The sequence below is a fragment of the Nansenia antarctica genome, assembly GCF_963989245.1.
Source record: "Nansenia antarctica genome assembly, chromosome: 12".
In the NCBI taxonomy this organism is placed as follows: domain Eukaryota; kingdom Metazoa; phylum Chordata; class Actinopteri; order Argentiniformes; family Microstomatidae; genus Nansenia; species Nansenia antarctica.
The window spans coordinates 6,346,536-6,359,034 of NC_137682.1; the positions used below are offsets into that span (position 1 = coordinate 6,346,536).

At 45.0% G+C, this 12,499-nt stretch overlaps 1 protein-coding gene across 1 annotated transcript in view; it reads right to left on the reverse strand.

Moving 5' to 3' along the window:
• The window catches only part of LOC308168619 (apolipoprotein L6-like), a gene marked incomplete at both ends in the record, with an annotated part of 13,007 nt that extends 6,137 nt beyond the window's left edge, over positions 1-6,870 (reverse strand). The window contains 8 exons of the mRNA XM_080543219.1: positions 3,137-3,217; positions 3,362-3,397; positions 3,672-3,725; positions 4,082-4,159; positions 4,307-4,372; positions 5,414-5,488; positions 6,517-6,573; positions 6,844-6,870. Of these exons, the coding sequence (XP_080399345.1) occupies positions 3,137-3,217; positions 3,362-3,397; positions 3,672-3,725; positions 4,082-4,159; positions 4,307-4,372; positions 5,414-5,488; positions 6,517-6,573; positions 6,844-6,870 (474 nt within the window). The remainder of the gene's footprint in view (positions 1-3,136; positions 3,218-3,361; positions 3,398-3,671; positions 3,726-4,081; positions 4,160-4,306; positions 4,373-5,413; positions 5,489-6,516; positions 6,574-6,843) is intronic.
• Positions 6,871-12,499: the final 5,629 nt, after the last annotated feature.

Sequence of the window (12,499 nt, forward strand, 5' to 3'; positions counted from 1 at the left end):
TATAGCAGGAAACTTGAAACTTTTACCTAAATTTAATGAAAGGGATCCTGACTTGTTTTTTTCGTTGTTTGAGCGCGTCGCTGACACTCGTGGTTGGCCAGATGCTGAACGCACCCTCATGTTACAATGTGTTTTTACAGGTCGAGCACAGTTGGCATATTCGTCCCTGAGCCGTGAGGATTCTCTGATTTATGAGAAAGTGAAGTCTGCAGTGCTTAAATCTTATGAACAGGTTCCGGAGGCCTACAGACAGAAACTTAGGAATTGGAGGAGAAACAAGAGTCAGACACATCTTGAGTTTGCAAGAGAATTAGTTTTGCATTTCAATCGCTGGTGCAAGGCGTCTGATGTAGATGATTTTGATGATTTGTGTGATCTGATTGTACTGGAGCAATTTAAAAATGCTATTCCCCAGAATATAGCCACTTATATTAGTGAAAAGCAGGTGACTACTCCTGCTGAAGCTGCTGCGTTGGCAGATGATTTTACATTGACTCATAGCAGGGGTAAGTTTGGAGAGCCGCGCATGTTTGGTGAGTCTCGCGCTTATGTGCCAGAGTCTGGGTTTCAGAGGAGTACCTTTGGTTTTGATATGCCACCTGCTGGTCAGTCAGTTGCAACTGATTTTGGTCGTAGAGGTCAGAATAGTTCAAGGAGTTATGAGAATCAGAATAGTTCAAGGAGTTATGAGAATCAGAACAGTTCAAGGAGTTATGAGAAAGTGTGCAGTCACTGCCATAAAAAGGGGCATGTTAAATCTGAATGCTATGCTTTAAAGTCTAGAGGTAAGCCTTGGGCTCCAGTGTCTCATGGGGAAGGGGCTGGTTGCGCGGCGCCGGTGGTGCAGCGGGTTAAGTCTGCTGCCCAAGCCTGTGATTCGCTGTCCCAGGTGCGCTCTACACATGTTGAGTCTCCACAATCCTCTGACCTTGAATCTTACTTGCCATTCCTTACAGATGGTTTGGTGTCCCTCGTCGGTGGGGATGAGAAGGTCCCAGTAAACATTTTACGGGATACTGGGGCATTTGATTCGTTTATTTTAGCTTCTGCTTTGCCATTTTCTGATGCCTCTGATACAGGTGATTATATATTATTTCAGTGTTCCCTTTGGGACCCTGTTTCTATGGGAGGGGGTGTGACGGCCCTGGCCCCATATTGTGTCCTGGCCTGTAATAAACATCTGTTTCCCTGTCTGCAGAGAGTACTCCTGCTGGACAGGGTTACTAATCAGCAGAATGCAGGTCAGCTGGTGGACAGCTGATTGTGCCCCACCTGGTTCCAGGATCCAGGGCATAAAAGATCTATGCAGGCCTCAGTATTGAGGCCCCCTTCTAGGCACCATTATTTTCTATTCTTTGTTTGTTCCTTGTTTCACACCATGCAACACTCACCTCACCACTTTCCACTACACTCACATTACACCACTGATTTACTGACTACCACACCTCATCTTATTATTGGCCTCATTTAGTTTACAATAAACATTTTCTTATCATTACTTACTAAGATCGTGTGTGTGTCTCCCGTTTTTGTCATGGTCATGAGCCTGGCCGTGACAAATCTCAGATACTAACATCATGAGTGCAGGGAAACAGAAATATTTTAATGCAGTCTAACATGAATGAGATGAAGTTAGGAGTTTTCATGCAAGATAGGCATAAGGATGTTGAGGGCCACCAAAGTGAGAGATTGAGATTATATTAGATTAGATTCAACTCATAGCTTTCAGTCACGTGGTTTCTTCCCTAGCAACCACCAACCTGACGGGCAAAAAGTATCATAGCAACATCGCTCAACATGGCGAGTGGACGCAATTTACCGGCTGCCTACTATTTAGACCACCTCACCCATGAAGAACTATCAAGATACACGACGGTGAAAGGAGAGTAGGATTGACACCATTCAAAAAGTTTTGGATTCCCTGGCTTCTCCTCTATCCGGACACGTTATTTTCCTAACCCCCGGTGAATCAAAGTTATTGACCCGCAAAGGGTGCCTCCTTGACCGGCTTTGCCCGTGAATAACACCGGTTATGGAGGTGGTACGAACACAATACTATTATTGCTAAATTCACCATCAGTATACGGTCATTTTGAGCCCTTAACCACCGCGCTGACACCCCGAGAACATATACTTTTAACCTTAAACTCGATCAACCGGGCGTTCACCCGCTGCTGGACAAAACTACCGCTGACCGCTGACAGCGGGGCGAGGGAATTTCTATCCGGGAATTCGCTCCTTGCTGTGTCGACGGTGATAGGAGTGGAGGATCGACACCATTCAAATGGTTTTGGATTCCCTGTCTTCTCCTCTATCCGGACACGTTGGAATTATTATCATAACCCACGGGAAATCAAAGTTATTAACCCACAAAGGGTGCCTCCTTGACCGGCTTTCCAATGCTACTGTGTTTCCTGGTGCTCTGCAACTTCACGGGCAGTGCCTTTTGCCCGTCAGGTGGGCGTTTCCACTATGCTGTGACGTCACATGAAAGCTATGAAATTCATGAGCTATATACAGGCCATAACAACGCCTCCTGGGGGGTAATTCCATTAACGTCACTAAAGGTAAATCCAGGCTTATTTTTTTAAATATAAATCTCTACATTTAAAGTCTCGCAAGACTTATCAAAACTAATTAATTAATTAATTAATAAGCCTGGATTTTCCTTTAGCGACATTGATGGTGACGTAGACGTTGCCGGTGTTGTTTTCCCGAATGACCTGAAATAAATCACGCTGAAATAAATCGTCACACCGGTGGCCAAATTCTCGGCCTACTGTACAACAGTGTGATCAGAACAACACTGTGATTGGCTGAAAGGATCAGAACAAGCACTGGGATTGGCTGAAAAGGATCAGAACAAGCACTGGGATTGGCTGAAAGGCGTTCAGAGGCATGCTTTATTCCCTTATAAGTTAACAAATGACGCATTTGACTGTTTTCCAATACACAGTAATATCCCTGCAGCAAATTACGAAGATTTTGTTTATTACATTACCTTGACAACAGTGGTCGTTTTGAGAAACTATAATATTATTTCTGAGTTCAGGGGCAGAAACTACCACAATCTGTCACAAAATAAATACTTTCATAAATGCATTGTTTTATTCACGGCCCAGCCTTTCATACGTACATCCTCACTCTCCAGAGGGTTCCCCTCACTAGGTACAGGCACTGAAGCCATCTCCAGTGATTGGATCTCCACTGAGTCCTCCTGGAACACAAATACAGTGAGGTAGCACCCACACACTGACCTCCCCCCCCCCCCCCGCACACACACACACACACACACACACACACACACACACACATTTCCATGTACAAACAATATTAACAAACACAGAGAGGGGGTCCAGACCTGTGCAGTATCCTCAGCCTCCTGATCAGAGTCCTCCTGTGACACAATTGAGCGAAAGTAAAAGACAGGAAGATGGAGGCAGAAAGGAAGTACATGTCTGAACTAGAAAAAGATAGAAGGAGAGTGCTGCTGCGATATACTGGTGTGTCTTGGTAGATTGAAGGTCTTTGGTAAAAGGGTTAATTGGTCCATAATTCTTTTTGTACATGTCTGTACTGTAGTCTACTGTGTTAGTTTAGCTCCAGAGCCTACTGTATCTAAGATCAGGTTAGTCTAGCTCCAGAGCCTACTGTATATAAGAGTAGGTTACCTTAGCTCCAGAGCCAAATAAAGCACCAGGTAGAATCCTTCTGATCCGGAAGGTCTGGAGGAGACACACCCAGGCAGACAGAAACAAAAATAAAAGACACAAACACACTGTGTCACTGTGTTGACAGGTTCTAACTTTCCTGGTCCGACAAAGGGTGTGGTAATCCCATGGGGATGGTAAAATAGTAATAGTAAAATAGTAGGTTCAGTACCCCAAACCTTTTCTTCTTTTCCTCCACTTGCGGTCTTTCAACGCCACAACTTGCATCCTTGTCCGTGTACCAAACAGTCTGTAAAATGGATTAATTTCATCAAATGTTGGCTAACCTTACGAGTTGAACACAGCTTCGTAGGTGAGATATGCAGGTAGGGCATAAGTGTGATTGCGGGTGGAACTTATGTGTTGTTTACCTGATTCTCTGTAAGTTTTTTATACTCTGCTAGACTGTCAGTACTGGAGGAGCTGTCACTGTGTAAGGACTGAGTCTCCTAAAGGGAGAAAAGAGAGGGAGAGACAAACAGAGAGTGGAAGCAGTTTGTCTCCTGTCAGATTACCACCGTCGTCATCTTTGTCAATATCAACAAAATCATCATCATCATCATCATCATTATTATCATCATTGCCGCCACCAGTACCTGCATCTGTGTTGTAGATTTGAATTGTTTAACTTTCTGCATCATTCCCTTGAACACCCCAGGGTTCTGAATAAAAAATGTGAAACAGAAAGCACAAAAACTATAGAAATATTTTTCTACCCATGTTTCTTCTACTAACAAGCCTCAGGTCCTCTGCTGATGAATATGGGGAAGGGACAGGGGTGGGGTGGAGTAGGGGTGGGGGGGAGTGCAGTTTTGTCTGAGTGTACAAAGATGATCAGGCGTGGTCCTCTGTGGCTCAGTTGGTAGAGCATGGCGCTAACAATGCTTAGGTTGTGGGTTCGATTCCCGCTGGGACCATATATGCTGAAATGTATGCACTCACTGCAATGTAAGTCGCTTTGGATAAAAGTGTCAGCTAAATGGCATATAATAAATGGGGGGAATGTTTTTTACTAATAATAATAATGTGTTTTAATAATAATAATAATTCATTGTATTTATATAGCGCTTTTCCGAGGCTCAGACGCTGACAATGGGAGAAACGAAAAACACAGAAACAACAAGCAACAGATAACATGGGCACAGAGTTAGCGAACGGGGAGCGCGGGGGGGGGGGGGGGGGGGGGGGTGGTAGCGACAGGGGAGATGGCTAGGGGTAGGGGAGGCTGTATGCATGTCAGAGGGGGGGGGGGGGGGGGGTGGTGGCAGGGTTAGGGGAGATGGCTAGGGGTAGGGGTGGCTGTATGCATGTCAGAGGGGGGGGGGGGGGGGGTGGCAGGGTTAGGGGAGATGGGCAGGGGTAGGGGAGGCTGTATGCATGTCAGGGGGGGAGGGGGGGTGGCAGGGTTAGGGGAGATGGGTAGGGGAGGCTGTATGCATGTCAGGGGGGGAGGGGGGGTGGCAGGGTTAGGGGAGATGGGTAGGGGTAGGGGAGGCTGTATGCATGTCAGAGGGGGGTGGCAGGGTTAGGGGAGATGGCTAGGGGTAGGGGAGGCTGTAAGCATGGGAGAACAGGTAGGTTTTGAGGTGGGATTTAAAGGTGAGGAGTGAGGGTGAGTCTCTGAGTGGTTGAGGGAGAGAGTTCCGGAGGCGGGGTGCAGCTCGTGAAAAGGCACGAAGGTGACCGAAGCCTTTGAGGTTTACCTGCTTTCGCTCAGAAATCCCTTCTGTTGCTTGATGATCCATTGTGTCTGTGGGAGGGGGATCCTCCTTTTTCACCTGAAAAAAACAACGTGACAGGAGCTGAAATGTGAAAAGGGTAACAAGTGAAAAGGGCGGCTGGCCGACTGGCCCCACCACCTCTACACAGCAGTCGGGCTGCCCGATCACGTCTCTTCACAACACTGGCTCCCCGCTGGTGGAATGAGCTCCCCACGGCTGTCAGAACGGCAGAGTCACTACCCATCTTCCGTCGTAGACTGAAGACCCATCTCTTCAGGTTACATCTTAACTGCTCCTCCTGAGACATCTTCTGTCCCTCACCACTACGTCTCCTAAAGACACCTGCTTTCCCCTCTACTGTGTCCCTAAGAACTTCTATTGCCCCCCTTGTACTGTTTCTCAGTTTCTCCAGTAAAAAAAAAAAAGCTGATAGGGAGAAGGTTTTTCCTTCCATCAATGGCCCCGGGCCCGAGCTAGATTACTCTTCCTGCAACGAATGGTGGATTGATGATTCACATGCTTAGTATTCAAATGTATTGATTGTAAGTCGCTTTGGAATAAGGCGTCTGCTAAATGCCAAAAATGTAAATGTAAATGTAAATGGATAACAAGTGAAAAGGGTAACAAGTCAGGAATCGTGAAGTCACAGAAACGACAAAAAACGACTGGCTACTATGTGTCCAAAGTCAACGATCTAATGTTTGAAAACTGGTCTACAAATATTCATCTGTGTACAACTGGTACCGTCTGGTACTGTCCTGCGTATTGTATCATTGTCGCTGCGAGGTCGACCATCGTCATAACTGTTAAGTGAAACATTCTTACACGGAAGAAAATGACTAAACACGAACGTTCAACACATTTATGTGAAAGATACATTAACAGTGTTTATGTGGGCATACCTTCCACTACATCCCTGGTGATGCTAATGAGTAATTCAACAGTAGTAACACTGTTTAATGTTGGCTATGTGGTAAAAAACTGAAACTTGTGGTTTACTCATTTAGTCATTTAGTCATACTCATTTAGTCATTTAGTCATACTCATTTAGTCATTTAGTCATACTCATTTACTCATGTGGTTACCTGTGAAGTGGATTTAAATGGGTTGACCTTCTGCATTACTCCCATCATCCCAGTCCTCTGTGTGAGACACCAACACAGCTCATCTTTAGAACATCCAGCCACATGAGAGTAAAGTTTTTAACTGACAGAAGAATTCACTTACTTTTGTTTTTGGAAGCTCAGTACTCTTGTCCTGGTTGATATTCTCCTTTGAAAGCAAATCTATTTATTAATCAATTACTTCAAAGGTGGTAGAGGGTCAGGGTTAGTGGTTAGGGGTAAGTGTGAGCTGTGTTCGAAAATAGCAATGTGCGAATTGTAACGAGTAAGTGAGGCACTAATCTGTACCTGTGAGTTACCCCCCATCTCATCCATGCTCAGGCTGTGTGTGATGGGGTCGTTCAGCTTCTGTAGATAAATATTCTCTTCAATATCATAAACCAACACACATCATACAACTTCAGAGAGAGAGATATGGAGATCATTCAGTCAGGGTAACAGGGATGTGACATCAGGGGTCTTACTTTGCTACTGGGCCTTGGTAGGACAACTGGAGTAGCTTTGTCTCTTCTGAGCAGATTCACGCTGACCTAGGTATGGACAAAGACACACACAGAGACAGACAGACAGACAGACAGACGATTGAGGTGCAGTAGAGGACGTCCTCACATCAATGGGCCATGGGAAAATAAGGGAGCGATATATTAGAATGTTCTACCCTAACCCTCACCCTGAGGACAGGCATGAAGGGATGCAAAACATTTGACCTTTATTGATAAATGTCATGTGCCAAAATCTATCCAGGCTGCTTGTTGGCTGCTTGTTGGCTGCTTGTTGTCCATTCGCTTCCTCTGCTGCCACATCATGAATGAATGGTCTTTATTGTCATTGATATAGTACAGGTACCAAACAACGAAATTTGAGAGGAAATTTGAGGAAAAAAACTAAAAACAAGAAGAGCTGGTTTACATAAATAAAGGCTATGTACACTATCCACTATACTATACTATACAAATAAAACACTGTGCTGTACTCTATGCTATACTATACCTATTCTAACATTTCCTATCTCTGAACCTTATGTACCAGAGGGTTGTCATATTGCACATAGTGTTATTGCACATTCATTTAAAGTGTCGCAGTTTGCAGGTTTGAAATGTTCACAGTTGTGTTTCAGTATTGCACTTGATTACAATCTAGTAGCTGCCATCAAATTGTCTAGATTGTCCAGGGCCTAGAACCTAGGTCTTTGCTGTGTTCGGGGCCTGAATGGCCCTGGGGTAGAAGCTGAGCTTCAGTCTATTTGTCCTTGCGAACATGGTCCTGAACCGCCTGTCCGATACAGTATTTGTGTCAAAGTTCTTGTTTTCTCTGTGATTATTATCTGGTTAGGGTTAGTAGAGTAGTCTGACGTGTTTGACTCATTTCCTGACTTCCTCACCTTTCTCGGCTACGTTCCACAATGTATATATGTAATGTATATCTATATCTGTCATTTAGCTGACTATGTACACACAGAAGGACTTCAATGGAATACAGAATAGTATAGCGAATCACCAGAGCAGTACAACCACAGTTTCATTACAACATGATTAGCGCTTACCTCAGTGTGGTAGGATCCATGTAGCCCTACAAGCTCTTATTCTCACGATAGAGAAAGACAAACAAACCAGAAGTTTTAAAGCGCCGTCATTTCCCTTCCAATTCCCTTTACACTTCCAGTCAAATGACTAGGCAGACTCGACTCTGACTGTTACAGGAGCAGATCTTGGGAACACTTGACTGTGGGCGAATGTTTCTTCTTTGATTTCAAGGTGAACTATGAATGCACTACACTCAATCAAAGCCCTACTTCTTAGTTGAGTAAAGTTCATGTCATGAAACACACATCTATCACTCTATGAGAACCTGAAACGGGGCGTGGTTGGTTTGCGCATAATAATAAATCTCTCTCTCACTCACACACCCTTTGAAAAAGAATATCAATCTTTAATCACAATACATGTTGTTGGCCTACATGTAACACTATTGAACAATTCATATATAAAATACAAACAAAAAAAATCTCTCACACACACACCTTGTTTCCAAATGGTGAGAGTGGGGGGGGGGGGGAGAACATGCGTCATCATGAGTCTTTGTCAGGTGACTTTAGCCAACAAAGACACCGTCACTAATGAATGTGCAAGAATGTGCACACGGCTGTAAAGACATACTTGTGATCAAAACTTTACCACAGTACCATCACAGTATCATCACAGTATATGCCTTTCTACATGTTAAAGCTATAGTAGTGTCTGACAGTCTTTGTACAACTTTGTCTTGCCATGTCCTTGCCTAGTTGCCAAGTTCCTTTTTTCCCATCTTATTATGAACGGGAACACACACACATACACACACACACACACACAATCAACTTATTATGAACGGGTTAGGGTTACCCACACAATCAACTTTGACTTTGGAATGTCCTTACTGGTTTCTGTCTGCATGGGCGTCACTATAACGACTTCAGAAACCATTCCCCAGTTTTCACAGAAGAGGGGAACAGAAGAGGGGAACAGAAGAGGGGAACAGAAGAGGGAAACAGAAGAGGGGAACAGAAGAGGGGAACAGAAGAGGGGAACAGAAGAGGGGAACAGAAGAGGGGAACAGAAGAGGGGAACAGAAGAGAGGAACAGAAGAGAGGAACAGAAGAGAGGAACAGAAGAGAGGAACAGAAGAGAGGAACAGAAGAGTGGAACAGAAGAGGGGAACAGTGATGACGTTCCACATCTCAGGCATCTCATTGTCCCGTTGGGGCGATTGTCATTCATTATGTTCCCATTAGCATCCTGCAGCTCCTCCCTGATAGTGTTGAGCTCCATCAGCCCTTCATGCAGCATCTGAGCCACCTGCCTGATCTTAGTCACCACCTCCTTCTTACATCCCTTCTTCAGCTCGCAGGAGTCCTTGATGAAGTACTTGTTCATGCCCTTGAAGAGGCCTCGGAGCGCCACCGCGGGCCTGTCCACCAGGCTGACCATCCGCACGGCCCGCCTCACCTCCCAGTCCCCAGAGTAGTGCTGCGTGCCGGCCTGGAGGAGGGCGTGGCCCCGCAGCCTCCACAGGCCCTGGAGGACGAAACCTCAGGACCTTCCCCAGGTCCTCCATGAGAGCCTCGTAGTCCTCCAGCACCACCTCCATCTTCTTACGATCGTGCATGTTGTTGACGTTGTCCGAGATGGTCGCCGAAGGCCGAGGCGATGCCGCCGGCCATCGCCACGCCGACCCCCACGGCCGTGATGATGAGCAAGGCGCCGAAGGTGAAAGGCGCCAGGGCGATGCCGGCGATGGCTGCCACACCGCCCACGGCCGTGGTCGTGCCGCCGGTGATGTTGGCGATCTTGGCCTTCTTGTGGAAGCTGCTGATGTCGTCTGCGATGGCGTGGAGGAGGATGACGTACTGCCACAGCGCCTCTGCGCGCTCCGTGAACATCTTGTTGAAAGACGCGGAGGCCCAGGTGCACCTTCTCTGCCAGCTGGGTGAACGACCTGAGAGAAGGAGGGGGGGAGATGGAAGAAGAGAGAGGTTAAAAAGGAGGGAGAGGAGATGGAGGCAGGGAGAGGTTGAAGGAGGGAGCAAAAGTGAGTGGGAAGAAAATGTGATTGAAGAGTGGATATAGCAGACTGCATATTATTATCAAAGATATTACCTAGTCTCATCTTTTGTGTGTGTGTGTGTGTGTGTGTGTGTGTGTGTGTGTGTGTGTGTGTGTGTGTATATCTGACTCACGTTCCACCGTGTTCCACCACTCCATCAGACTGTCAGTGTTCTGTGAGACGAGAGAACAACCATCATTCTTGGACACATTTATTTATGATGACATCATTCTTTCAGAATGATCACCAGTACAAATAAGTCTGGTGGAGGGTATTGTGACGTGAGGTTAGAATTATACAAAGTGAAAAGGAGTAGGAAGAAGCCTAGGCTTATCCTGTCCTACCCCTGTTTATTACCCCTGGTTGCTTATGTAATGCCCACTCTTTGTGATTCCACTTACTTCACACCTCCAAAAAATGGGTTGTTGAAATCCTCAACAACCATCGTGGCGTACCAAGATACAGCTATCATGGTGCAGTGGCCTGCGAGAGGACAAGATATGTTTTAGTGGGAGATGATGGAGAGAGAATGAACTTCACTGTGGAGTGATGTGATGGCGAAGAAAGAGGGAGAGGTAGCCAGATAAGACAAGGAAAAGAGAGAATTGATGTTTACAAAAGTACCAGAGTCCTTCACAAACTACTGTTTGGTTATACAGTAAGTGAGTATGTTTGGTTATACAGTAAGTGAGTATATTTGGTTATACAGTAAATGAGTATGTTTGGTTATACAGTAAGTGAGTATCTACTACGTAGATGGCATTCTGGGTTCCAAGATTAGTCAATTACTGAAAATAGTTGTCACTGCTAATTACCATCCTTGATTACCATCTTTCATAGAATAATTGAAATAGCATGAGAATGTGTGTGTCCTTAAGTTAAGTAATACGTTAGCATGGATTTATGAGCTGATCTTTTGTACATGCATTTATACTGTACAGTGTACAGTATGTGAAAGTGTTAGCATCTGAGAGGCAATAGTAGGGTTAGTAAGTGTGTTTATGTAAGTGTCTACGGGACTGTACTGTATGAGTGAGAGTGTGAGAGGGGTGATATCAGAGAATGTGCTTATGTGAGACGAGTGGGTCAGCTAGGGTCAGTGTGTGTGTGTGTGTGTGTGTGTGTGTGTGTGTGTGTGTGTGTGTGTATGTGTATGGGTGGGTGTCTGTGAGTAATCCCCCATGTTATAACAATGATTATTTTCTCCTCTATAATCCACCTTTGTCTCTCAGACCTGAGCCTCACCCAGCTGACAGAGAGGACACGGGATTACAGTTTACATCTCTATGCTCCATCTATCTATCAATCGATTGATCTATCTACATTATATATCTGTATCTGTCTGTCAGTATGTCTGTCTGTCTGTCTGTCTGTCTGTCTGTCTGTCTGTCTGTCTGTCTGTCTCAGATTCAGATTCAGATTCAGATAACGTTTATTGCCATTATGCTTGACACATATAGGAATTTGCTTTGGCATTACAGTAGGTGCGTTTATGCTTTTTTCACATGCATACATGAACAAAAACAAATGCAAAAAACAGGACAACACAGGACAGACAACAGTGCTGTCTGTCTGTCTGTCTGTCTGTCTGTCTGTCTGTCTATTGACCCCAACATTGGAGTAGAATCAAGAATTAATGAATAGGATACATAAAACATTTTACAGTAAAGATTTTACAGATCCCTTTAAGGAGACAGTCTTTTTAACTGGACAGATAATTGGTCCCATGTATCTCCTTGTAAAGTGTAGTATGTTATTCTGAACTATGATCTGAGCAAACCCACACAAAACCTCAAGGTGTTGCCTATCAAATGTCATCCTGCCTTAACAGAAATGAAAATGTGTCAAGTAGGAAATAAAGCTTAAGAGGTTCATGTGATTCATTCTATAGAACTTCTGTATTATCTACCTCTGCAAATGTTAACATGTGCTTCTTCTCACCTACACTAGATGGCGTCCTCTTGGTTAACCCTGAGGTCCTCCAAGGGAAAAAAGGTGTGTGTGTGTGTGTGCGTGTGTGTGTGTGTGTGTGTGCGCGTGTGTGCGTGTGTGTGTGTGTGTGTGTGTGTGTCTGTGCATGCCTGTGTGTGTCCGTGCCATGACCATGACCGTGACCATGAGACATTTATGTATATTATGTATGTCCCCTAGCGTTCGTGACCCTGTCCTGCATATTCCATTATGTATGTGTGTGAATGGGTGGGTGTCTGTGAGTAATCCCCGATGTTATAAGAATGATTATTTTCTCCTCTATAATCCACCTTTGTCTCTCAGACCTGAGCCCCACCCAGCTGACAGAGAGAACACGGGATTACAGCTTATATCTCTATGCTCCATCTATCTATCAATCCATTGATCTATC